This window comes from Cherax quadricarinatus, chromosome 2 (genome assembly GCF_038502225.1).
Source record: "Cherax quadricarinatus isolate ZL_2023a chromosome 2, ASM3850222v1, whole genome shotgun sequence".
NCBI classification, from domain to species: Eukaryota; Metazoa; Arthropoda; class Malacostraca; order Decapoda; family Parastacidae; genus Cherax; species Cherax quadricarinatus.
In genome coordinates this window covers 29,324,116-29,351,615 of record NC_091293.1, presented here as the reverse complement: position 1 = coordinate 29,351,615, position 27,500 = coordinate 29,324,116, and the positions used below count along the sequence as shown (strand labels likewise).

The following is a 27,500-nucleotide window of genomic DNA, read 5'->3' as shown; positions in this document are numbered from 1 at the left end:
TCTCCGCTGTCTCCTCTCTCCAGCTCATCAAAATTCCATCGGTTTTTGATCAGCAGTGCCACTCCTCCACCCCCCTTGTTCCTTCTGTCTTTCCTCAGGATCTGGTATCCCGTTGGAAAGATGGCATCTGTTATCATACCTGTAAGCTTGGTTTCTGTGAGAGCTATGATGTCCGGTGATGCCACTTTGACTCTTTCGTGCCACTCCTCCCACTTGTTTGTTATTCCATCAGCGTTTGTGTACCATACCTTCAGTTTCCTTTCCAACACTGTGGTTTGGGGGGCTTGTGGGGGTGGGAGACCTAGTAGCATACTGTGGGATTCTATGGTTGGGGGTTGGGTGGAAGCTGTGGGTATGGATTGTAGTGTGTGTTGGGATGGTGTGATAGGTTGTGGGGTTCTGAGGATAGTTGTGTGTGTGCTTGCCCTTTCTGCTCTGTTCTGCTCTGACTGACCTCTGCTGGTTCCATCCTTGTCTCATTTCCTAGCTCCTTTCGCTTTTTTGTCCTCTCCCTCAGCTGCTGTTGCTCTGTTTGTGTTCTGTCTCTGTCTAGGAACACCTTCTTGTACTCTTCCGAGTTTTTCAACCGTGGTTTCTCTTGAAGGATCCAGTTCCACACTGTTTCAGTCATGAGAATCAGCTTGTTCGGTCGGTTTCTCCCCTTCAAGTAACCCCCTATTCTCTGAAAATTTACAATCTCGTCCATGTCTTGTCCCCCTATTTCCGTGATGATTTTCTCAATCTCCTTTCTTTCTTCCTGCCGTCTTTCAATGTGTGTCCTTTCCTCTCTCTCCCGAAACCCATGGATAAACACTGATTATGCCCTTTCCTCCTCCCATTGCCTCTCCCTCTGTGACTCTGGTTCCTGTCTGTATGTGGTCATTTTCTCCCTTGATTTTTCCAGTGGCTCTTGGTAGCATGGTTGTGCCTCAGCATTCGACCTATCTCCCTCTCCATCTGCACCCATCTGCTCTTCCCTTTCACTGCTTGGCCCTTCTGTGTACTCACCTAATTGTGGTTGCAGGGGTCGAGACTCAGCTCCTGGCCCCGCCTCTTCACTGATTGCTACTAGGTCCTCTCTCTCTCTGCTTCCTGAGCTGTATCATACCTCTTCTTAAAACTATGTATGGTTCCTGCCTCCACTACTTCGCTTGCTAGGCTATTCCACTTCCTGACCACTCTATGACTGAAGAAATACTTCCTAACGTCCCTGTGACTCGTCTGAGTCTTCAGCTTCCAGTTGTGACCCCTTGTCCCTGTGTCCCCTCTCTGGAACATCCTATCTCTGTCCACCTTGTCTATTCCCGCAGTATCTTGTATGTCGTTATCATGTCTCCCCTGACCCTTCTGTCCTCCAGTGTCGTCAGTCCGATCTCCCTCAACCTTTCCTCGTACGACATTCCCCTGAGCTCTGGGACTAGCCTTGTTGCAAACCTTTGTACTCTCTCTAACTTCTTGACGTGCTTGACCAGGTGTGGGTTCCAGACTGGTGCTGCATACTCCAGTATGGGCCTAACGTACACAGTGTACAGTGTCTTGAACGATTCCTTATTAAGGTATCGGAACGCTATTCTCAGGTTTGCCAGGCGCCCGTATGCTGCAGCAGTTATTTGGTTGATGTGTGCCTCCGGTGATGTGCTCGGTGTTATGGTGACCCCAAGGTCTTTCTCCCTGAGTGAGGTCTGCAGTCTTTGTCCACCTAGCCTATACTCTGTCTGCGGTCTTCTATGCCCCTCCCCAATCTTCACGACTTTGCATTTGGCTGGATTGAATTCGAGAAGCCAGTTACTGGACCACATGTCCAGCCTGTCCAGGTCTCTTTGCAGTCCTGCCTCATCCTCATCCGATTTAATTCTTCTCATCAACTTCACATCATCTGCCAATAGGGACACTTCAGAGTGTATTCCTTCCATCATGTCATTCACATATACAGAAATAGCACTGGTCCTAGAACTGACCCCTGTGGGACCCCGCTCGTAACAGGCGCCCACTGTGATACCTCTTCACGTACCATGACTCGTTGCTGCCTCCCTGTCAGGTATTCCCTGATCCATTGCAGTGCCCTCCCTTTTACATGCGCCTGATCCTCCAGCTTCTGCACTAATCGTACCAGCCCCAAGAACCGAGGTCCAGCTGGGATGGCAGTGGTCCTACATGCTGAATGAGAACCTGTCGGGTTGGTGCGTTGCCTGCCGTCTTTGCCTTGAGACGTTGAGCTGACACTACACTGGGGTGAGCTGCTACTGCCTCGATGGGCATCATCAGCGGGTATCGCATCACTACACCCTTGGTGATCTTCTGCCGAGAGTCCAGTTCCTCCAGGGTGAATGAGCGATCTGTCTCCATGACTCTCTTCAAGGTGGTATACATTTCCTTGTTGAGAGGGGTCAATATTGGTTCTCCCCTCAAGTTGAACCATATCTTGAACTTCAGGTTGTGTCGTGATTCCAGGTATGAAACAACCCCATAGTGGGTTCCGTGGTCCCCATAAGACTTCACCTTGAATTTGCCAGGTCGGTTGAGCTGGTTTGCCTGCTCCTTGGATGGACGGTGCTTCTTGTTGTCCAGTGTTCCATCCCTCTTGGTTTTCGGGGGGTGCGGTGTTTATTTCCGCACCTGTTTCTATTGTCGCTGGCTCCATACCTGGGGTGGAAGGGACGCGAGTATTTATGGTCGGGTTCGGAGTGCTGAGGTCGGGTGGAGGGTGCTGCATCTGATGGTGTACCGAGTGGGGTTGTGGAGTCTGGGATCTTGGGTAGCTTGGAAAGGAGATTGAATGGGTTTGTGAGAGGACCCCCCACAGTGTTCTCATGTGGGATGATAGGGGTTAGGACCTTGGGTAGCTTTAAGAAGAGACTGGACAAATATATGAGTGGGAGGGGCTGGGTTTGATTGGTGTCAAGGGGTACGGGAGTTATTTCTTGAGTAATGGAAATAAATGGTATAAAATACCGACACAATGGAAATATAAACACAAATGCAGTATAATGTGATCCTTTATTGACAACGTTTCACCCACGCAGTGGGCTTTTTCAAGTCACACACGGATCTACCTGGGGTTGGAAGGTACGGGAGTATTTATAGTTCAGAACGTTGAGGTCAGGTGAAGATTGCTGCATCAGATGATCTACCGGGTGGGGTTGTAGAGTCTTGGGTAGCTAGGCGGGGATATTGGACAAGTTGTGAGTAGACCTTCTGCAGTGTTCTATGTTCTTATGTGGGATAGCGATGAAGAAGTTTCTTGGCGAGTGGTTCAGCTATGTTATAGAAGCCATTGTTCTGGTTGAAATTGTTGGTTATAGAGATAAACGATGATTCCAGGATTCTTCTGTATTGAGTGTTGTCTTCTGTGGCTATAAGTCTTGAGTTTCTGTAGTTAATTAAATGGTTGTGTGAATTGCGATGTTGTACACAGGCATTCCTTGTATCGTCAGTCCTGCTTGCATATTGGTGTTCTGAAATACGTGTTTGGAGGTCTCTTGATGTTTCGCCCACGTATAATTTGTTGCAGTCATTACAAGGGATTATGTATACCCCTGCAGAGGATGGAGGCTTGTCCTGTCTACTACTGGTGATGTCCTTGATGGTCGTGGTTGTGGAGATAGATACTTGGAATGATGTTTTGGCAAAGATGTTGGAAACATGTTTGGCAATGGAGTTGGTGGGAAGGACTATGTATCTCTTCTCGGCAGTGTCTTCTCTGGGTGTGTTGAAGATGTTTAATGCTCGCCGTCTGCAGTCTCTGATGAAGTGACGAGGATAGTGGAGTTTGGAAAATACTTGTTCAATTATAGTGCATTCTTCCTCAAGGAACTCGTTGCTGCAGATTCTGAGTGCACGCAGGAAGAAGCCTATAATTACACCACGTTTGGTTTTGGTGTCGTGGTGAGAGTAGAAGTGGAGAAGATCGTTTTGGTTGGTGGGTTTTCGATAGACTTTAAAACGAAGTTCGTGGTCAGCTTTGCAGAGTAGAACATCAAGAAAAGGAAGAGTGTTGTCGACTTCTTCTTCAAGTGTGAATTGGATTGAAGGCTCGACCTGGTTGAGCTTGTCTTGGAGAGCTTGAACGTTGAGGCGTTTAGGAGTTATGAGGAGAATGTCGTCAACATAACGGAGCCAGGTGACAGACGAAGGAATAATGGTGGAGAAACGTTCGGCTTCTAGATGTTCCATGTATAGGTTCGCCAGGACTGCACTGAGTGGCGAACCCATGGGTAGTCCAAAAGTCTGCTGAAAGAGGTGATTTTCGAAAGAGAAACACTCCGTTTTAAAGTCTATCGAAAACCCACCAACCAAAACGATCTTCTCCACTTCTACTCTCACCACGACACCAAAATCAAACGTGGTGTAATTATAGGCTTCTTCCTGCGTGCACTCAGAATCTGCAGCAACGAGTTCCTTGAGGAAGAATGCACTATAATTGAACAAGTATTTTCCAAACTCCACTATCCTCGTCACTTCATCAGAGACTGCAGACGGCGAGCATTAAACATCTTCAACACACCCAGAGAAGACACTGCCGAGAAGAGATACATAGTCCTTCCCACCAACTCCATTGCCAAACATGTTTCCAACATCTTTGCCAAAACATCATTCCAAGTATCTACCTCCACAACCACGACCATCAAGGACATCACCAGTAGTAGACAGGACAAGCCTCCATCCTCTGCAGGGGTATACATAATCCCTTGTAATGACTGCAACAAATTATACGTGGGCGAAACATCAAGAGACCTCCAAACACGTATTTCAGAACACCAATATGCAAGCAGGACTGACGATACAAGGAATGCCTGTGTACAACATCGCAATTCACACAACCATTTAATTAACTACAGAAACTCAAGACTTATAGCCACAGAAGACAACACTCAATACAGAAGAATCCTGGAATCATCGTTTATCTCTATAACCAACAATTTCAACCAGAACAATGGCTTCTATAACATAGCTGAACCACTCGCCAAGAAACTTCTTCATCGCTATCCCACATAAGAACATAGAACACTGCAGAAGGTCTACTCACAACTTGTCCAATATCCCCGCCTAGCTACCCAAGACTCTACAACCCCACCCGGTAGATCATCTGATGCAGCAATCTTCACCTGACCTCAACGTTCTGAACTATAAATACTCCCGTACCTTCCAACCCCAGGTAGATCCGTGTGTGACTTGAAAAAGCCCACTGCGTGGGTGAAACGTTGTCAATAAAGGATCACATTATACTGCATTTGTGTTTATATTTCCATTTCTTGAGTAGCTTTAGGTAGATGTTTTGATAAGGACCTGCCTCGTATGGGCCAGTAGGCCTTCTGCAGTGTTCCTACATTCTTATGTTCTTATGTTCTTGTGGGGAACTGTGTCAAAGGCCTTCCTGCAGTCTAGGAAAACGCAATCTACCCACCCCTCTCTCTCGTGTCTTACTTCTGTTACCTTGTCATAAAACTCCAGGTTTGTGATACAAGATTTGCCTTCCATGAACCCATGCTGGTTTTCATTTATAATCTTGTTCCTTTCCAGGTGTTCGACCACTCTCCTCCTGATAATCTTCTCCATGACTTTGCACACAATACATGTCAGAGACACAGGTCTGTAGTTTAGCGCCTCGTTTCTGTTTCCTTTCTTAAATATGGGGACTACATTTGCTGTCTTCCATTTCTCAGGTAGTTGCCCAGTTTCAAGGGATGTATTGAAGATTGTGGTTAGAGGCACGCACAGCATCTCTGCTCCTTCTCTAAGGACCCATGGGGAGATGTTGTCCGGTCCCATCGCCTTTGATGTGTCAAGATCACTTAGGAGCTTCTTCACCTCCTCCTCAGTTGTTTGTATGCCATCCAACACTTGTTGGTATATTCCCTCTTGATGTTCCCTTCTGTGCTGTCTTCCCACAGCCCTTCCTGTCTCTACTGTGAAAACTTCCTTAAATCTCCTGTTCAGCTCCTCACATACCTCCTGATCATTTCTTGTGAGTTCTCCACCTTCTGTCCTTAATCTGATCACCTGGTCTTTGACTGTTGTCTTCCTCCTGATGTGGCTATACAACAGTTTCGGGTCAGTCTTGATTCTCGATGCTATGTCATTTTCATACTGTCTCTGGGCCTCCCTCCTTACCTGTGCATACTCATTCCTGGCTCTGCGACTGATCTCCCTATTTTCGTGTGTTCTCTGCCTTCTGTAATTTTTTCCATTCTCTATTGCACTTTGTTTTTGCCTCCTTACACCGTCGGGTAAACCAGGGGCTCGTTCTGGTCTTCCCGTTGCTGCTGTTGCCCTTGGGAATAAACCTTTCCACTGCCTCCTTGCATTTTGTTGTTACATATTCCATCATTTCATTTACTGACTTTCCTGCCAGTTCTCTGTCCCACTGGACCTCCCGCAGGAAATTCTTCAACCCTATGTAGTCCCCTCTTTTATAGTCAGGCTTTTCCCATTCAACTCCTGTTATTCTCTCCACTAGCAGTTCTACTATGTATTCAAAGCACAGAACCACGTGGTCGCTAGCTCCTAGGGGACTCTCATACTTGATGTCCTCAATGTCTGAGCTGCCCAGGGTGAACACAAGGTCCAATCTTGCTGGTTCATCCTCCCCTCTCACTCTGGTAGTGTCCTTAACATGTTGGTGCATGAGGTTTTCCAGCACCACGTCCAACATCTTGGCTCTCCATGTTTCGGGACCCCCATGTGGCTCCAGGTTTTCCCAGTCAGTCTCCCTGTGGTTGAAATCCCCCATAACCAGCAACTTTGGAGTGAGCTCTTCTTGCCACCTCAGCAAGTGTGTCTACCATTGCTCTGTTGCTCTCTTCATATTCCTCTCTTGGCCTCCTGCAGTTCTGTGGTGGATTATACATCACTGCAATGACCACTTTGTGTGTGTATGTGTGTGTGTGTGTGTGTGTGTGTGTGTGTGTGTGTGTGTGTGTGTGTGTGTGTGTGTGTGTGTGTGTGTGTGTGTGTGTGTGTGTGTCTGTGTGTCTGTGTGTCTGTGTGTCTGTGTGTGTGTCTGTGTGTGTGAGTGTGAGTATGTATGTGTGTACTCACCTTTTCTAATCACCTAGATGTGTTTGCAGGGGCCTATTCACAGCTCCTGACCCCGCCTCTTCACTGGTATCTACTTGGCCATTTTTCCTGAACCGTGAGCTTTATCATACCTCTGCTTAAAGCTATGTATGGATCCTGCCCCCACTACATCACTTCCCAGACTCTTCCACTTCCTGACAACTCTGTGACTGAAGAAATACTTCCTAACATCCCTGTGATTCATCTGAGTGTTCAACTTCCAACTGTGACCCCTTGTTGCTGTGTCCCATCTCTGAAACATCCTGTCTCTGTCCAACTTGTCAATTCCTCTCAATATTTCATATGTCGTTATCATATCCCCACTATCTCTCGTGTCCTCCAATGTCATCAGGTTGATTTCCCTCAACTCCTCGTAGGACATGCCCCTTAGCTTCGTGACTAGTCTTGTTGCAAACCTTTGAACTTTCTCTAATTTCATTATATGCTTGGCGTGGTGTGAGTTCCAAACTGTTGCTGAAGGGCCCTGAATCTGCCCTCTCTAGAAAGGCGTAGAATTAGGGGGGATATGATTGAGGTGTATAAATGGAACACAGGAATTAATAAAGGGGATGTAAATAGCGTGCTAAAAATATCTAGCATAGACAGGACTCACAGCAATGGTTTTAAATTGGAAAAATTCAGATTCAGGAAGGATATAGGAAAACACTGGTTTGGCAATAGAGTTGTGGTTGAGTGGAACAAATTCCTGAGAACCGGCATAGAAGCTAAGACGTTTGTAATTTTAAAAATAGATTGGATAAATACAAGAGTGGGTGTGGGTGGGTGAGAGTTGGACCTGGATAGCTTGTGCTACTAGGTCAGATGCCGTGCTCCTCCCTTAAGTGAATGTGACTGACCTGACTAGGTTAAGGAATTGGTTTAAGCCGGTGGGAGAATTGGACCTGCCTCGCATGGGCCACTAGGCTTCCTGCAGTGTTCCTGCTTTCTTATGTTCTTATGTTCTTAACGTAAACGATGTACAAGGTCCTGAACGATTCCTTATTGAAATGTCGGAATGCTGTTCTTCGGTTTGTTAGGCGCCCATATACTGCAGCAGTTATTTGGTTGATTTGCGCCTCAAGATATGTTCCTGGTGTTATACGCACCCCAAGATCCTTTTTCTTGAGTAAGGTTTGTACTCTTTGGCCCCTAGACTGTACTCCGTCTGCGGTCTTCTTTGCCATTCCCCAGTCTACATGATTTTGCACTCGGTGGAGTTGAACTTCAGGAGCAATTTGCTGGACCAGGCCTGTAGCCTGTCCAGATTCCTTTATAGTCCTGCCTGGTCCTCCTTCGCTTGAATTCTTCTCATTAACTTGATATCGTCTGCAACCAGAGACACTTCTGAGTCTACTCTTTCCGTCATGTCATTCACATATACCAGAAACAGCACCGGCCCTATGACTGACCCCTGTGAAAACCCGCTAGTCACACTGTTCCATTTCAGTACTTTCCCTTTTATACCTGCCTTGTCCTCCAGCTTTTGCACTAACCTCTTGTGTGGAGCTGTGTCAAAAGCCATTTCTCTCTTGTCTTTCTGTTGTCACCTTGTCATAGAACTCCAGTAGGTTTGTGACGCAGGATTTCCCGTTCTTGAATCCGTGATGGGTGTAGTTGATAATCTCGTTTCTTTCTAGGTACTCCAACACTCTTCTGATAATCGTCTCCATGACTTTGCATGCTATGCAGGTCAGTGATACTGGTCTGTAGTTTAGTGCTCCGTGTCTGTATTCTTTTATAGAACCTTGGATTACATTTGCTGTTTTCTATACCTCTGGGCGCTGCCGTATTTCGATAAATGTGTTGTTAATGGTACACAGAGCACCTCTGCTCCCGATTTCTCTCAGGACCCACGGAGAGATGTTTCTGTGGCCCCATCGCCTTTGGGGTATCTAGTTTGCTTAGCAGCCTCCTCACTTGGTGGTGCACCCCACCCGTCTGTATTTCAGGGGTCCTTTCTGTCTCCACTTTGAATACTTCTTTAAGTCTCACGTTGAGCTCCTCACATACTTCTTGGTCATTTCTTGTGATCTCGCCACCTTCTTTTCTCAGACTGATTACCAGGTCCTTGACTGTTGTTTTCCTCCTGATGTGACTGTACAACAGCTTTGGATCGGACTTGACTTCAGCTGTTATGTCATTTCTGTATTGTCGTTTAGCCTACCTCCTTACCTGTGCATATTAATTTATGGCTCTTCAACTACTCCCTTTATTCTCCTGGGCTTTTTGCCTCCTGTGCGTGTGTGTGCGTGTGCCTTCTTACCTATATGTGGTTGCAGGGGTCGATTCACAGCCCCTGGTCCTGTTTCTTCGCCGGTCACGCCTAGATAAATTTTTTGTACCTTTTTATAAGTTTATGTATAGATCCCACCTCTATCACTTCACTCTCCACATTGTTCCACTTCTTGACAACAGTAAGGCTGAAGAAAAACTTACTATCATCCCTCTGACTCATCAAAGTTTTCAACAGCCAGTTTAGCCCTTAAGTTCCTATTTTCCATCTCTGAAATATTCGGTCCCTGTTCGCCTTCTCAGTTCCTCTCACTATTTTCTACGTCGTTAGCATATCTTCCATAGTCCTCCTATCCTCCAGTGAACCTCTTAATTTGTCCCTTCCGTCATGTCATTTACATATACCAGAAACAGAACTGGCACTAGGACTGATCCCTGTGGAACCCCGCTCGTCTCAGGAGCTCACTCTGACACCTCGTCACGTACCATCACTCCTTGTTTCTTTTCTGGCGGGTATTCTCTGATCCACTGCAATGCTTGTCCTATTATTTTTGCCTGCTCCTCTAGCTTTTGCACTAATCTCGTTTATGGAGCTGTTTTGAAAGCTTTCTTAAAGTCCAAGAAAATGCAATCTACTCACTCCTCTCTCTCTTGTCATACTTATGTCATTTACATTCACTTGTTAGACGAAGAATGAGGGGAGACCTGATCGAAGTGTATAAGTGGAAGACAGGTATTAATAAAGGGGATATTAACAAGGTCTTGAGGATATCTCTCCAAGAGAGAACCCACAGTAATGGATTTAAATTAGATAAGTTTAGATTTAGAAAGGACATAGGAAAGTATTGGTTTGGAAATAGGGTAGTTGATGAGTGGAACAGTCTACCTAGTTGGGTTATTGAGGCTAGGACTTTGAGTAGTTTCAAATTTAGGTTGGATAAGTGCATGAGTGGGAGGGGTTGGATTTGAGTGGGATTGCACATCAGAGTTTATTTCATGGGTAGCATTGAAAATTGGGTTGGTCAAATGTTTGTTAGTGGGATGAATTGTAAAGGACCTGCCTAGTATGGGCCAACAGGCCTCCTGCAGTGTTCCTCCTTTCTTATGTTCTTATGTTCTTATGTTATCATAAAACTCCAGTAGGTCCGTGACAGAATTTCCTTTCCCTGAGACCGCACTGGTTATCGTGCATAAGCTCATTCCTTCATAGGTGTTCCACCACCCTTCTCTTGAAAATCTTCTCCATGACTTTGCTTACTATGTTTCAGTGACACTGGACAGTAGTTAAATACTGCCTATCTGTCTCCTTTCTTAAAAATTGGGATTACATTCACTGTCTTCCACACCTCAGGAAGCTTCAATAGATGTCTTTAAGACTGTTATTAGTGGCACACACAGCGCCTCTGTTTTCTCTCTCATGATCCATGGAGAGATGTAGTATGGCTCCACTGCCTTTGAGATATCTAGTTCACTTAGAAGCCTTGTTGAGAAATGGTACAACTAAGGTTAAAGATTAAATATAGGGGGAACTTAGCTTGATAGACAGCTTTCACCTACACAGCCACCCCTGCAGATGAGGTCTTGAGAAGCTGTTGTAGCCACTTCTCAACAGGCTGTAAAGAAAATTTATTAGAAATAAATTACCCCTAGGGGGTATTATGTCAGCATATTTCATTAACTGATTTCTGACTGGAAAACTTACTATTGTAGGCTCAATGGCCTGTAATTTATCGAGTATTGGTAGTCTAATCAACATAACATGATATCCGCTGTGCAGCTGACCTATCAATGATCATTAAATGTACCTGGGTATCTGTAGCTGACCCATAGTTGCACCTGGATATCCGATGACTTAATTGAAGAATAGTGTTCTTTGAAAAATGTCGCACTACACTCTGTAGGATCGTAACACTCGTTGTTACACTGTTCAAGATTTGTTCATTTTCACAATCTGTTTACTAAAGAAACTGATGACACTTCTCTGTAAGTGTTTATTATGTTTTGTGAGACACGTTGTTCACACTAATGCACGGATCAGTGTTCTTTGTTGGTTATCCTGGCCTCACAGCGTCACGCCGCACCTCACTTGTGCCCGGCATAAAGGAAATGATGACCTAGTACATTTCGCTTCCTTGCCAAACTTCCACTATGAAGCAATGCAGAATACTTGATTCTTGCTGTCTTAAGCATAGACAACAATGTATACTATCTTTACCATGGTAATAAAGTGGGAGCAGGATTTTCCTTAATTGTCCTGCTAAGGTAAGAGATGGACTGTCTCTTATTAAACTAAACTACTTGCAACATCGGCCTCTTGCAAGGAGCCACGGCCACGTGACCACGTCACATGCTCGTACTGCATTTGGGATCAATTACTTGCTGTAGCAGTGAACAAGATGTTTGTGCCCCTCAGGGCTGAAAAGGGCTGAAAGGGGCTGATAGCCCCCTCCTGGAGAAAATTTCTCCACAAGCCTCTTCACCTCCTCCTCGGCTGTGTGTATTGTGTCCAGCACTTGTTGGTGAACCCCTCAATTCCTGCTTTCTGAAGTCCTTTCAGTCTCCACTGAAAACACTTCCTTAAATTTCATGTTGAACTCATCATTTGTTTTTCGGTCGTTTCCTGTGATCTCCCCTCCTTCATTCCTCAGCCTGATTACTTGGTCTTTAGCTGTATTTTTTCCTGATGTGGCTATACAACAGTTTCGGGTCAGATTTGGCTTTCGATGCTATGTCACTCTCGTATTGCCGTTAAGCCTCCCTCCTTATCTGTGCATATTCATTTCTGGCTATTCGACTGTTCTCCTAATTTTCCTGGGTCCTTTATTCTCTATACTTTTTCCATTCTCCACCACACTTAGTTTTGGCCTCCCTACACATTCAGGTGAACCAAGAGCTAGTTCTGGTCTTCCCACTGTTTCTGTTGCTCTTGGGTACGAACCTCTCCTCTCCTCTCCCTCCTTGCATTTTGTTGTCACATTTTTCACCATTTTATTTAATGATTTTTTCCCACCAGATTCCTTTTCCACTGACCTTCATGCAGGACATTTCTCATGCCTGTGTAGTCCCCTCTTTTGTAGTTTTGCTTCTCCCAGCCTATTCGTCTTGCTAACCCTCTTAACCTGTAGCTCTACTATGTATTCAAAGCTCAGGACCTCAATTTCAGAACTACTCAAGGTGAATATGAGGTCCAGTCTTGCTAGATCATCCTCTCCTCTATCTCTGGTATTGTCCCTAACATGTTGATGCATGAGGTTTACCAGTAGCACCTCCATCATCTCAGCCCTCCACGTTTCAGGTCCCCCGTGTGGCTCGAGGTTTTCCCAGTCAATCTCCTTGTGACTGAGATCACCCACAGCTAGTAAGTTTGCCCTGCTCATGTGGGCCCTCTGGTCACGTCAGCTAATGTGTCAACCATTGCTCTGTTGCTCTCATCATATTCTTGTCTTGGCCTCCTGCTATTCTGTGGTGGGATGTACATCACTGAAGTCACCACCTTGGGCCCTACAGTCTGAAGTTTTCCTACAATGTCGTCCCTTGCCTTCCTTCTGCCCCCTCCTTCCAATTCCTCAAAACTCCAATGGTTTTGATGAGCAGTGCAACTCCTCCACCCCCCTGTATTCCTTTTACCTTTCATCAAGATATGTTATCCATTTGGAAAGAGTGTGTCTGCTTTCATTCCTGTGAGCTTGGTTTTCGTGAATGCTGTGATGTCGAGAGATGTCTCCATGATTTTTCGTGCCACTCCTCACACTTATTCGTTATTCCGTCTGTGTTGGTGTATCATACCTTCAGATTCTTTAACAAAACTGTATTCTGGGAGGTTTATGGTGCTGGGGGAGTGGGAGACATGGCAGGCTACTATGGAAGGCTGCTGTGTAGGTGGGGTATGTTCTGGGGGATGGGGGCTGTGAATGTAGAGTGTGATTTGGTTTTGGTTAATTTGTTTGGTTGTGGAGTTCTTTGGGTGGATCAGCAGATGGTTGTACTTTCTGCTCCTCCCTACTCTGGGTGTCCCTGCCTGACTCTAGCCTCGTCTCTCTTTCCACTTGCATCTTTGTATCCTTTCTCTCAGTTTCTGTTGTTTTGTTCTCGTTCTGTCGTGGTCTAGGTGCACTCGCTGGTATTTTGTTTCCTTTAGCTTTGGTTTCTGCTGCCGGATCCTGTTTCACACCGTTTCTGTCCTGAAAATCGATTTGACTGGCAGATATCTTCCCTACGAGTATCCCCATGTTCTTTGAAAATTTATCATCTCGGTCATATCCTCCTCTCCTGTTTATTTGAAGATATTTTCATTCACTTTTTTCTCTACCTGTCGTCTTTCTTCATATGTCCTCCCTTCAGTCTCCTGAAGCCCATGAATAAAAACTCACCTCTCCCTCTCATCTTCTCATTGTTTTTCACTTTGCGTCTCTGAGTCCTATTTAATCACAGCCATTACTTCTTCCTTCATCATTTCCTGGATCTCCCGGTGGCCTGATAGCACCTCTGCGGGACGCCTATCACCTTCTCTTCCTACAACGCCCACCCCCCCATCCCTTTCACTTCCTGCTGTCCCTGTGCCTAACAGCATGCCACTTTTCTTCCTCGGCATTTCCTGGTGGCATGATAGGGCCTCTACGCAGGACTTAACTCCATCCTTTGCTTCGGTCACCTTGCTGGATATTGGTGTACCTACTCCTGATGCCATGCCCCTTCTGTTCTCTGGCTCTACATCCTGCTTCAGCATTTTCAGTTCATCTTCTAGGCTCTGTAATCTGGTGTGTGTGTGTGTGTGTGTGTGTGTGTGTGTGTGTGTGTGTGTATGTGTGTGTGTGTATGTGTGTGTGTGTGTGTGTGTGTGTGTGTGTGTGTGTGTGTGTGTGTGTGTGTGTGTGTGTGTGTGTGTGTGTGTGTGAATAAATATGCTCCGGAAAACATATTTCTTATTAAACAACTGAAAATCACAGATTGTAATTATTTTTTCCACAATATGGTTCAGCTCTCCTCTCCTCCAACACACCGAGCTAAGACATGGGGTCTTGCCCTACCTCTTAACCACTTTTCCTACTCGGACTCCTTGCTCTTCTTCCTTCCTCGCCTCCCCCTTCCATCCTTTCAACCCTCACCGCCAACCGTGAATTGGTATCCAACTGCTTCTGCTGTACAGTATGTGTTAGCTTTGCAAGCACCATTTTGCTTTGACCAAAGTACAATGAGGTCTTTCAAATGAGGTGTCTCAAAACTAACAGACAGAGGATCGAGTCTCCAACACTGCTTGCGATAATCGACCTGCACGAATCATTCAGGATTAGTAATTTAATTTAAACAAGTACCTTTAAGGAACAACTTGAAATGTAAACAGACTGGCATTTGCAGTTGACAGGCTTAGGCTAGTTGCAGATTGATTTGACAGTTTAGATTATTTATAATTACTTAACCAAGTGAATTCTTATTAATCCTTGTGGCTCCTCGTACAAGGGTCTTTGTGAATACGTATGTTCTTTCGCTACTGTCTACCGGATAGATGTAGGGTACTCAAATAACATGCCGTTGCAGCCAGCAAAAAACTGATTTAATTTTTTTTCTCTACGGTTTTTACTCTATCTCCATTTTCTACCCATGCCATTCTTTCTACAATATCACCAACTTCCCTTTATCCCTAGGTGACTGCTTTTACAGTTTGTCTTTAAATCCACTTCTCTTTAGAGAGTAGCGTCTCTAGCCTTCTGCCATCTCTTATTCCACACTAATCTCGCCTCTTAATTTTCCCATACTCACCTGTATTAGGGCTAACTTTATCTCCTGCTCAGCCAGACGTCGTCCTGGACACATGCGAGCACCGTGGCCAAAAGCCACTATGGTGTATGGATGAACTTTCCTTCTACTAGGTTCTCCACCTGCGCCCCGGGTGACTGGTTCATCGAGCGATGGTGCAGGCTCTAGTGCCGTAGCAGACGACCTTGAGAGCCACCGTTCTGGCCGGAAGACTTCAGGTTCCGGGAATACTTCCGGGTCGCAACAAGCGACCACTGGAGGTGACGTGACATACGTCTGGGGATAAAAAACGCTGTCAGTTACTATGGTATCTCTCTGGTTCCTTAATGTATGTTAGCGACAGCAAATGCTGTCAATTTTATTAAGTTATACTATTTGCAATTTCATATAGAAGAACACTATTAATAAGGGTGTGTGAGAATAATATTAGATTACAGATCAGTGATCAACTTATTAGAAATATGTATGTATGTTGGTAGAATTACCGACAATATGTAAAGTAAAAAGACACAAGTGCAACTAATGTGACATTTTATTGTGGCAACGTTTCGCTCTCCAGGAGCTTTGTCAAGCCGTTACAAACAATACATGGTCACAGAGGGTATATATAGGCTAAGAGTGAGGTATAATACTAGTGGTAGTAGTAGTAGTAGTAGTAGTAGTAGTAGTAGTAGCAGTAGTAATAGTAGTAGTAGTAGTTGTGATATAAGTTGTAGTAGTAGTATTGATACAATGTAGTAGTAGTGATACTACTACATTTTATCACTACTAGTTGTAGTAGTAGTAGTGATACACGAGTAAAAGGATATGAAAGCTATTACTTGGGTAGCATAAAAATAGGTTAAACAAATATTGGAGGTTGGATTAGAGAAGGTCTGTTTCAGTGTAGATCCAAACTACTCAGTTTCTTGTTACGGATGGAGAAGTTTCGGATGCAGTTGAAGGGTCGCCTGAATGCTTAAGATGAGCGGGGCGACCTTCTCAACCGCATCCGAAACCTCTCCATCCGTACCAAGAAACTAAGCAGTTTGGACGTGACTTCCCTCTTCACTGAAGTACCTACCACACCTACCTACCAATCAGGGCCATAATCTTCCGCTCCCACCCGGAGATTTTGTTGACCTAATTGAACTCTGCATTAATTTCAACTGTTTTTCTTTCAATCACAGGCTCTACAGACAAACCTACGGCATGGGAATGGGGTCCCCCATGACTGTCGTCTTAACCAACTTGTACATGGAACACCTAGAGGCTGAACACTTCGCCACCATCATCCCTTCAAGCATCACTTGATTACGTTGCGTGGACGACGTCCTCTTAATAACTCCCAAACGTTTTGATGTACAGAATCTTCAGGCAAGGCTCAACGCAGTTGAACTGGCGATCCAGTTTACATTAGAAGAAGAGTCCAATAACAAGCTACCTTTTCTAGACGTCCCCATTCACAAAGTAGATAACAACCTAAGGTTTCAGTTTTACCGGAAACCTACATATATAAATGATCTCACACACTTCTATTCCAGTCAAGATACTAAGACTAAAAGAGGCATCATCATCGAATTTTTCCTAAGAGCATACCGAATTTGTAGTCCTGAGTTTCTTGACGAGGGATACACATACAATCACCAAACCTTCACTGATTTACATTTTCCTTCCTTTTTCATCAAAGATTAAAAGAAAAGAGCTCTTCAGATCATTAACTCTCCACGCACCAACACCACTCCTAACAAAGTTATAATTCTTCGCAACAGCCAGGTTGCATTGAACGTTTCTCAAGTACTTGCGCCATCGTTTTCAGCACTTCAATAAAGGATCTAACCAGGACAAAATCCAAGCACCATGAACCAGTCAACGCAGGGATTTACACTATACCCTGTAGAGGCTGCGACGGGATTTATGTAAGTGAAACAGCAAGAAACCTTGAAACCCGACTCAATGAGATCAGTGGTCACGTGTGGTCATACCTGCCTAAGCTCTTGGGAATTAGCGTGGGGTGTTACCAAGCACCATGGCTTGCTGTAGTGTTTTAGAATCTCCGTTTCAAATGTTGAAGAAGGAGGTTCTACTTCTTCAGGAGGAAAATAGGAGGCTGAAGCTTCGCATAGATGAGTTTGGGAGTGAGTGTGAGATGGATTTAGTTGGTAAGGAGGAAATGGTCACCAGCAGTGAGAGTGGCAGCCGCTTTAAGTGGCAAGTGCTTCACAGTTCAGGAAGAAGGAAGATAAGGAGGGTTAATAGAGAAGATGTGAAGGTAGGAAATCGATTCTCTTTTCTCCAGGACGAGTGTACTACAGTGGTTAGTGAGGTTGAAGGCACCACTAATTCCCCTGATATTCAAGGTAAGAATATTGTAGTTGTAGGAGATTGTCAGGTAAGATATATGGACTGTGCTTTTTGTAACAGAGATAGAAAGGTCAGACAGAGGGTGTGCCTCCCAGGAGCTGGTGTTAGTGACATAGTCAGTATGTTGGATAATATTATGTCAGGTAATGGGAACAAGCCCATTATCTGTCTTAGTGCTGGGGGTAATGACAATGAGAAGGGCAGGAGACAGGAGCTGCTGGATAAGTACAGGTCAGCCATAGAAGTAGTCAGGTCTAAGGGAGGGATCCTAGTCATATGTAGCATCCTGCCTAGAAAGGGAGTGGGCAATGAATGGATGTCTTGGGCAATTTGTATAAATTGTTGGCTAGTCAGGTACTGCAAGGAACTTACAATCCCATTCATTGATAACTGGGACAAACTCTTTAGCAACCTTGATATGTATGCAAGGGATGGGGTTCATCTCTCTGGGGTTGGAGTGGTTGCATTAGCCAATTCGATTGAGAGGGTAATTGATGACTTGTCTAGGACTTTAAACTGATAGATTATGGAGGTATGGGTGTTTGTGGAAAACGATCAGGCTGCAATATTAGGGTTGAAAACAGCAGATATTACCGGGATACCTCAAGGATATGTTTAAAAGACAATATTCAAAATAAAGTTGCTAGTAATGGCAAATAATTGATCAACAAACAAAGAGAGATAGTAGAGGGCAACGAGTGACTAGTGCCCTTAAGGTTTACTAAACAAATAGTAGGAGTCTAAGAAATAAGATAGATGAGCTAAGACTACTTGCAAGTCCAGGTAATATAGATATTATTGGTATAACAGAGACCTGGTTTAAGCTGAAAGATAGAGAAATGCCTTCTGAATGCAACATACAGGGTTATAAACTATTCCACAATGATAAGGTCAACAGAAAGGGTGGTGGAGTGGCGATGAAAGTCAGAGATAATTTTAATTGTTGTCTTAGACATGATATAAGATTAAAAAAATCGGACACAGAATCTGTTTGGCTACAGTTTCTCAAAGGTCGTGACAAATTAGTTCTGGGAGTGATTTATAGGCCCCCAAACCTTGATAGGGAGTGCAGTAAACTGTTATGGGACGAAATTCATAAGGTATCTAGATATGAAAATGTTGTGTTAATTGGGGATTTTAACTTTATACAAATTGATTGGAACAATACGACAGGAAACCTTGAGCCTAGTGACTTTCTTGATACGGTTCAGGATTGCTTTTTAGAACAGTTTGTGACATAACCAACTAGAGGAAACAATCTGCTTGATTTGGTTCTTGCCAACAAAGAATCGCTAATTAATAATCGTAAGGTTAATGATGAGCATGGGGAAAATGATCACAAATCACTTAGTTTCAATATATCATGGAATTACCCACATATCAGCAATCAAATCTCTGTCCCAGACTTTCGCTTGGTCGATTTCATGGGACTGAGAAATTACCTGGGTGGGTTAAATTGGGATGACCTGACTATGGGTCAGGGAGGTGATCTTCGTTGCCAATATGACGTTTTTTAGAGCATAGTTCTAGCTGCCCAAACAACTTTTGTTCCGAGTAGGGAAATTAGATCTAACAAAAATGATCCCAGATGGATGAACAATAGATTAAAACATCTCATTGGTCAAAAGAGAGGCATATATAGGCGTAGCGAAAGAGGGTATGGGCAGTTAAGAATTCAATATATTGAATTAAAGAGAGAAATAAAAAAAAGAATAAGAAAAGGAAAAATGGATTATGAGGCTAAGGCCGCAAGGGATTCGAAGACTAACCCAAAAGGGTTCTCAGACAAATAGAGAAATTAAAACCTAACAAATCCCCAGGCCCTGATGAACTGTTTGCAAGGGTGTTAAAGGAATGTAAAGGGGAACTTAGCGTACCTTCGGCTAATCTTTTCAACATATCACTACAAACTGGCATAGTGCCTGATAAGTTGAAAATGGCAAATGTAATACTATTTACAAGGCAGGTGACAGGTCCTTAGCTTCGAACCATAGACCAATAAGCCTTACCTCCATAGTGGGAAAATTTATGGAATCAATAATTCCCGAAGCAATCTGTAGCCATCTTGGCAGGCAAAAACTGATTAATGAATCTCAACACGGTTTTACAAAGGGGCGTTCCTGTCTTACGAATTTACTAACTTTTTTCACTAAGGTGTTTGAGGAGGTAGATCATGGTAACGAATATGACTTGTGTATATGGACTTCCGTAAGGCTTTCGATAGAGTTCCACATCAGAGGCTATTGAGGAAACTTAAGGCACACGGAATAGGAGGAAAATTTTTTTCCTGGGCAGAGGCATGGCTGACAAATAGGCAGCAGAGTGTTTGCATAAATGGGGAGAAATCAGAATTAGGGCACATCACTAGCAGTGTTCCGCAGGGGTCAGTGTTCGGTCCGTTGCTGTTCACAATTTACATAAACGACATAGATGAGGGAATAAATAGCGACATAAGCAAATTTGCTGATGACACCAAAATAGGCCGGCCAATTCATTCTAATGAGGACACTAGAGCACTCCAGGATGTTTTCAATAGACTGATGCAATGGTCGGAGAAGTGGCAGATGCAGTTTAATATAGACAAATGCAAAGTTCTAAATGTTGGACAGGAAAATAACCATGCCACATATAAACTAAATAATGTAGATCTTAATGCTAGTGATTGCGGAAAAGATTTAGGAGTTCTGGTTAGCAATAATCTAAAACCAATACAACAGTGCATTAGTGTTCGCAATAAAACTAACAGAATCCATGGCTTCATAACTATAAATATAAATAATAGAAGTCCTCAGGTTGTTCTACAACTCTATATATCCTTAGTTAGGCCTCATTTAGATTATGCTGCTCAGTTCTGGTCACCGTATTACAAAGGAGAATGACAAAATTGATATCCCATGTATCAGAAATCTTCTCTATGAGGATAGAATGAGGGCCGTGAATCTGCACTCTCTCGAAAGGCGTAGAATTGGGGGGGATATGATCGAGGAGTATAAATGGAAAACAAGAATAAATACAGGGGCTGTAAATAGCGTGCTGAAAATTTCCAGTCAAGACAGGACTCGCAGCATTGGTTTCAAGTTTGAAAAATTCAGATTCAGGGAGGATATAGGAAAGCACTGGTTTGGTAACAGAGTTGTGGATGAGTGGAACAAACTCCCGAGTACAGTTATAAAGGCTAAAACGTTGTGTAGCTTTAAAAATAGGTTAGAAAAATACATGAGTTGGTGTGGGTGGGTGTGAGTTGGACCTGACTAGCTTGTGCTACTAGGTCTGATGCCCTGCTCCTTCCTTAAGTGGAATTGACCTGACTAAGTGGGTCATTGGGCTAATCAGGGAGGGGGGACATGGACCTGCTTCGCATGGGTCAGTAGGCCTGCTGCAGTGTTCTTGCTTTCTTATGTTCTTATGTTCTTATTTATGCACATAGGAAAGATAACTTGAACAACACCTGCGTACAACACCGAAATCCCACCAATCATCTCATGAAATTCAGGGACGCCCAATTAGTGATCAAAGAAACTAATTTCCGCAGACGTAAGTGCCTTGAATCAGCACTAATCGCTGTTTCTAATACAATTAAGCAAAACAAAAGCAGCTTCACCATCTCTGAAGTCTTAGCAAGAATCCTCATGAAAACAGTAAACCCTGCCATCACATAGTCTTTCCTGCTAATACTACACAAGCACATTACAGAGGATGAACACTGAAACAGGCCTTCTCTAATCCAACCTCCAATAGAAATATTTGTCTAACCTATTTTTATGCTACCCAAGTAATAGCTTTTATATCCTTTTACTCAAGTGCAAGTTAACTGTTCTACCATATTGTATCACTGCTACTACTACAACTTATATCACTACTACTACTACTACTACTACCACTAGTATAACATCTTACTCATAGCCTATATATACACTCTGTGTATATATAGCCTATATATACACTCAGAGAGTTACACACACTCAGTTCATGGAGTACACTACCTTATCACTAGATAGGCACATGGATTCTGCCGAAAAGAAGAGGCCACGATGCTCCATGAACACGACGGAGGACTCGGATTTGGAAATGTGGGGAGCAATTCTAGCGATGAAGTTGCGAGACCATTTAGTGTCATCAGAGGAAGAGAAGATCCTGCTCACATTGCAGCAGATCTGACAGTTCCAACCATGGAGCCAGCGAATATGGAAACAGGAGAGGAAATAAACACCCCACCCCCCGAGAACCAAAAAGGATGGATCATTGTGGACAACAATAAGATGCGCCGTCCGTCCAAGGAGCAGGCAAACCAGCTGAACCGACCTGGCAAATTCAAGGTGATGTCTTACGGGGACCACAGAACCCACTATGGCGTTGTTTCATACCTGAAATCACGACACAACTTGAAGTTTAAGATATGGTTCAACTTAAGGGGAGAACCAATATTGACTCCTCTCAACAAGGAAATGTACACCACCATGAAGAAAGTCATAGAGACAGATCGCTCATTACCCTGGAGGAACTGGACTCTCGGCAGAAGATCACCAAGGGTGTAGTGATGCGATATCCGCTGATGATGCCCATCGAGGCAGTAGCAGCTCACCCCAGTGTGGTGTCAGCTCATCGTCTCAAGGCAAAGACAGCAGGCAATGCACCAACCGGACAGGTCCTCATACAGCATGTAGGACTACTGCCATCCCAGCTGGACCTCGGTTCTTGGGGCAGGTACGATGTCAGGACCTTCACAGCAGAACCAGTTCGCTGTTTCAAGTGTCAGCGTTACGGACACCTGGGTGCACTCTGTCCGAACAGAGTAATCTGCGGTGTCTGCAGCCAGAACCACCCTACTGAGGAATGCATCACCAAGCTGAAAAATGCATCTTCACCCACTCCACAATGCCCGAACTGCAGGCAGAAACACCATGCCTAGAATCATCGATGCCCCGAGAGGCTCGCCAGAATTCAAGAAGTCTGCAAGACGCCAAAAACTCGGCAGCAGGCTACGACGGATCATCACTCTCAGCAGACGATGGGTACAGAGAACCCTGCCACATCGCAGATCTCTCATCAGCTAACCCAACTCATTGCCCAGGAATTCCCAACCCTCGAAGCCTCAACCAGGCGCCATGGTCAAGAACCTCCTGCACCCCTACCTCAACGAAGAAACAGAAACAAGAGGAACAAGAGGCGTCAACAGGGTACATCTGGTCAACACGATCAGCAGGCGGCACTAAACGAGCCTCCACCGGCCATAGCACGACAACGCAGCACTCTTTACCCGGCACAGCCGCTTTGCAGGCTCAACTGGCACCTCAACAGCAGAACCCGGCTACCCAACCTGGTATACAGCAACAGACCACGGTGCATACAATAAAGAAATCCAACCCTCAGCAGTCCCTTCAGACTACAACAGCCTAGGTAATATCCACTGTTTCTAACCCAACGCCAAAGCAGGCCCTCACCAGGGAGGATCTCATAGTGCTCATCAGGGTGTTCACGGATCTTATTTGCAACACAATCAACTCCACGGAACAACAGAGCATATTCCGGCAGATGGTCAGTACGCTCCTGAGAGTGTGCTTACTGACCGAGGAGGAGACAGTGGATGCCATGAATTTGCAGGCTCTCAGAGCGGCCAGGGCTCAGTCTCCAGCTCAGGAAACAACAGCGATGGAATAACCTCGGTACAAATCACACCCTCAAGGTACTACAATGGAACATTCAGGGCCTGAGGCGCAAACAGCACCTCTTGCTGGAGGCAGTAATTCGAGATCGGGTTGACATCGTCTTGCTACGAGAAACTTTGACTGTCCCGACTATCTGCCAAAGACTACCCGGTTTTGTTGGGTATTTTCGGCACATGGACGTGGGCGTTCACTGCAGAGGCACAGCTGTATTTGTATCCAATACAATACCTCACGAGGTTATAGCCAACCCTGTGGACTGTGGGTACAGGCCATCCTTGCACACATACCTGGGGCGCCCATTACCATCTATAACATCTACAAGAACCCAAGACACACCCTCGACATTGCAGAGCTCCTCGCGCTAACACGCACTGAGAGTATTATTGTGGGTGGAGATTTCAACGCACATCACCCTATGCTGCACTCTCACTCAGCAACCAATGCTGCAGGCAGACACATAGTAATGCTCCTATACGATATTCCAGAGGTAAAATTGCTAAACAATGGAGACCCCACACACCTGTTGGGTGGCTGTCTCGACCTTACCTTCGGGTCAAGACAGCTCGCTGCAGGAAACTCATCCTCACTTTGTCAGTGACCATTTTGCAGTGATCACCACCTTCAACATCAACAGACCTCCGAGAGTTGTGTTGCCCTCTAGATGGGACGTAAAGAGGGCCAACTTGGAAGGTGTTCCAGGATTATCTTCATGACTGGTGGTCCACATACACTCTATCTGAAGACTGTGATACGGCTGAACAGGAGCTAATGACTGTTCTCATCCAGGCAGCAGAATGCGCAATTTTAAAGATGTCCGCAGGACGTACTCACAAAAGAGACTGGTGGTTCTACAACGACGAGGTGCGGGAGAAGAACCACCGCATCAACTCTTTTAGGAAGCTATACAGGCGTAGCCCTACGGCAGAGAACAGGAATACTCTGAGAGCCATTGTGAAGCATGCCCGCAGCGTCTCTCTCAGAGTAAAAACTGAGAAATGGCTGGAGTGGTGCTCAACATTCGGGCATCACACCACCTTATCTGAGATATGGGACAAGCTCAACATAGCAACTGGCAAGAGCAAGCCGAGGCCACCAGCACACCCGAACCCATCTCAGGAAGCTGAGAAACTAGTGGAGCTTTACACTTCCAGGGGAGCCTCCCCTCAGCTCCCACAGGACATCCGGAATATACAGACGGATCTTCTGCCACAACGCCAGTTAACAATACAAGCTGCATGTGAGTCGGAAGATGTGACTGATGAAGACCTCACGGACTTGGAACTCCGACGCGCCATTAAGAACGCAGGTGACACTGCCCCGGGCAACGATGGTGTTACGTACTCCATGATTGCACGGGCTGGGCAGAGTGGATAGGAGGCTATACAAGATGTCACAAACGAGTCGTGGAGGGCCGGGACACTCCCAGCAGCTTGAAAGAAAGCTACCATGGTACCATTTCCAAAGCCCAAGGACCCAGGCAGTATGAGACCCATATCGCTGACCAGCTGTTTAGCCAAGACTGCTGAGAGGATGGTGTTAAACCGCCTCCTATGGAAACTTGGACCCCCTCATCATCACATATTTGGCTTCACCAAAGGAGTGGGTACAGCAGAGTGCATAACCCCCTACTAAGCCAGATTGTTGACAGTAACTTAAAACCTATAATCGTCGTCTACCTCGACCTTGAGAAGGCATTTGAGCTAGCCAGCCTCACAGCAATTCTAGCAATACTAGCTCGGAAGGGAATCAAAGGACGCCTCCTGGCCTGGATAGAGTCCTACCTTAGGGTCAGGCAGGCCTGTGTCAGCTTTCAGGGACACTACTCTTCCTTTAAAACCCTGGAAAACGGCACACCACAAAGAGGTGTACTTAGTCCTACCCTGTTTAACGTCCTTATGCAGGAACTTGTGAGCCTTCCCTTTCATAGTGGTACGCAGCTCCTCAGCTATGCTGATGATCTTGCCCTCGTGGTGAATGGGAAAGGCAATTTGGAGCGACAGGCCCAGAAAGCTTTGGACCTAATTACACACTCTTGCAAGGAACTAGGCCTCAAGATCTCGGCCGAGAAATCTCTTGCAATGATGTCCAAGGGACAAGATCCTGTGAATAGTTTACGTATTCAGGACATAGAACTTGAGTGGACAGGCTCCTACCTGTACTTGGGAATCTACATTGATAAAAAACTGACTTTTCAGAAACAGGCCGAGTATGTCAGGTCACGTGCTCTACTCAGACTCAACGCCATGAGAGCCATGACGAGGCACCGTGTAGGGGCGAGCAAAGATGTACTTCGCTTGTACTATATACAAGCTATACGCTCGCTCATTGACTACGGTGGACCAGCGTTAGCTCATCTCTTCCCGCAGAGCAGGCAAAGGGTGGAGGTCGTACAAAACCAGGCGATAAGAACTATGCTTGTGGCCCCCATCTGGACCAACACAGTATGTCTCAGATCTGAGGCCCGGCTTCCTTTCCTGGCTGACAGAGTAAGATGCATAAACGCCTGCAAAGTAGCCACGATTCTGCACCGGCAGCAAGGAACCCCACTAAGGAGACGGATATTGACAACCATGACACAAGATCCCACACTCTTCACGGACTACTCCTGGATTCGTTCGTTTTGTGCTGCTGGGCAGAAGCTGCTGCCTATACAACCACTCCTTGAAAAGAGTTGTGTCCTTCCTGTTGCAGGACATCATCCACCACCTCCCTGGCACCCATATCCGACCGATGTTTGCGTCATGCAACTTCCTATCTCTAAGCGTCTCTGCAGTCAAGACACCCTCAGCAATCATGCTGAGACAAGCATGGCACTGACAGAGGGAGGCACATGTGCAGTGTATTTCACAGATGTCTCTGTCGACCCTGACAGAAAGAGAGCAGCAGCTGGACTGTACCACAATGGTCACACACAAGGCTGGCGACTCCCTGATCACTACACGATCCTTCAAGCTGAGCTGGTGGCGATTCAGCAGGCATTGTCACATGCCCTACGACATCGACTCCGACCTGTCATACATGTTGATTCCACCTCTGCAATCAATGCCCTCTCCGATCCTCAACCATAGGACAATGTTCACCTAATAACATCGATCCTGAACATAATGACAGCCATGCTGCCATCCGGGGAAATGAGGCGGCAGATGATGCAGCCAAGGCAGCAACAGATTATCCACATGTTGGGATTACTGTCCCCATCAGCCTACGACAGACCAAACTGGTGGCTGCCAGAGCCATGAGGGAGGTCTTAGGTGATACCCCATCTCAACAGTGGTACCGAGCAGCGACTCAGGAAGATCCCCCTCCATGTGATAGAAGCTGGTCCAGAGAGCAGTGTACCGCCATCCATCTGCTTTGTTTGGGCTTTCCCACAGCCAAGATGATGGTAGACAAGGCTGAGGAGATGTGCCAGTACTGCCAGCACGTTGTCCAGCACCCCCTAACACACTATCTTCTGGAGTGCGAAGTTACTGAGACACTCCGCAGGCAACTAGGACTGATATTCCCTCCCGAAGAGGACCCAGAGATGACTGCGGCCACACTAGTGTACCATGGGGTCAACGAACCAGACAAGCTGTTACCCGTGATAACTACATATCCTCCTCCTCGCTAGTGTCCACAGTTAGGAGTACATATGGTGTTGTCGCTTATGAGATGCACCAGTTGAACTGACCAGAAGAGTGCTTGAGCAGCATACGTCCCATCATTGTAGAAACCTTTCTCCCTCGGGAGCCAGAGACGGGTCATCGCAAGATTGAGACCCGTGCCAGGACTACGGTCTTGGCGAACATTATACATACATACATGTACTGTTTGTAACGGCTTGACAAAACTCCTAGAGAACGAAACGTTGCCACAATAAAATGTCACATTAGTTGCACTTGTGTCCTTTTACTTTACATGCTAGAAATATCTGCTATTATGAATAGATGAATGTGAATTCAGCATTCAGCTTATTTAAAACAATGAGATAAGTAGTAGGAATTTTCCCTCTGAATTCTTGCGTAAAAATTTACAGAAGTAAAAGCGGTTCCAACGATTGAGTTGAACAAAAAGGATAATTATTAACAAAGAGTGACACTATATATAAAGTTATATAAAATCCCGTTTAGTATACCAGTGGCAAAGTGCGATCACAAACAAGGTGACTAGTCAGAAACCGGTCTGTGACTAGCGGACGTCGGAATAAGCCTCCACCAATTCTAGCGCTGTTTGCATCTTTTCTTAAGAATCTTCAGATAATGCTGTCATTGGCAAACAGTAACAATGGCAATACCAACTTTACATCAGTCTCCTAAGCACTGTAAAACTCACGCTTTCATTACTGTACCTATTAGTAACACACTCCATCACGCTTCCAGTACTAATATATTATTTTAAAGTCTATGGCAAACACGACCCACATTTCACTGTGTATGGCGTGTAAACAGGTAGCATTGCAGTCTTGAA

At 45.3% G+C, this 27,500-nt stretch overlaps 1 protein-coding gene across 2 annotated transcripts in view; it reads right to left on the bottom strand.

Moving 5' to 3' along the window:
- Positions 1–27,500, bottom strand: part of LOC128691116 (cytochrome P450 302a1, mitochondrial) — a 335,719-nt gene that overhangs the window by 38,234 nt on the left and 269,985 nt on the right. For both annotated transcript variants that reach the window (XM_070089509.1, XM_053780095.2), the window contains exon 10: positions 15,046–15,318. In XM_070089509.1, the coding sequence (XP_069945610.1) occupies positions 15,046–15,318 (273 nt within the window). The remainder of the gene's footprint in view (positions 1–15,045; positions 15,319–27,500) is intronic.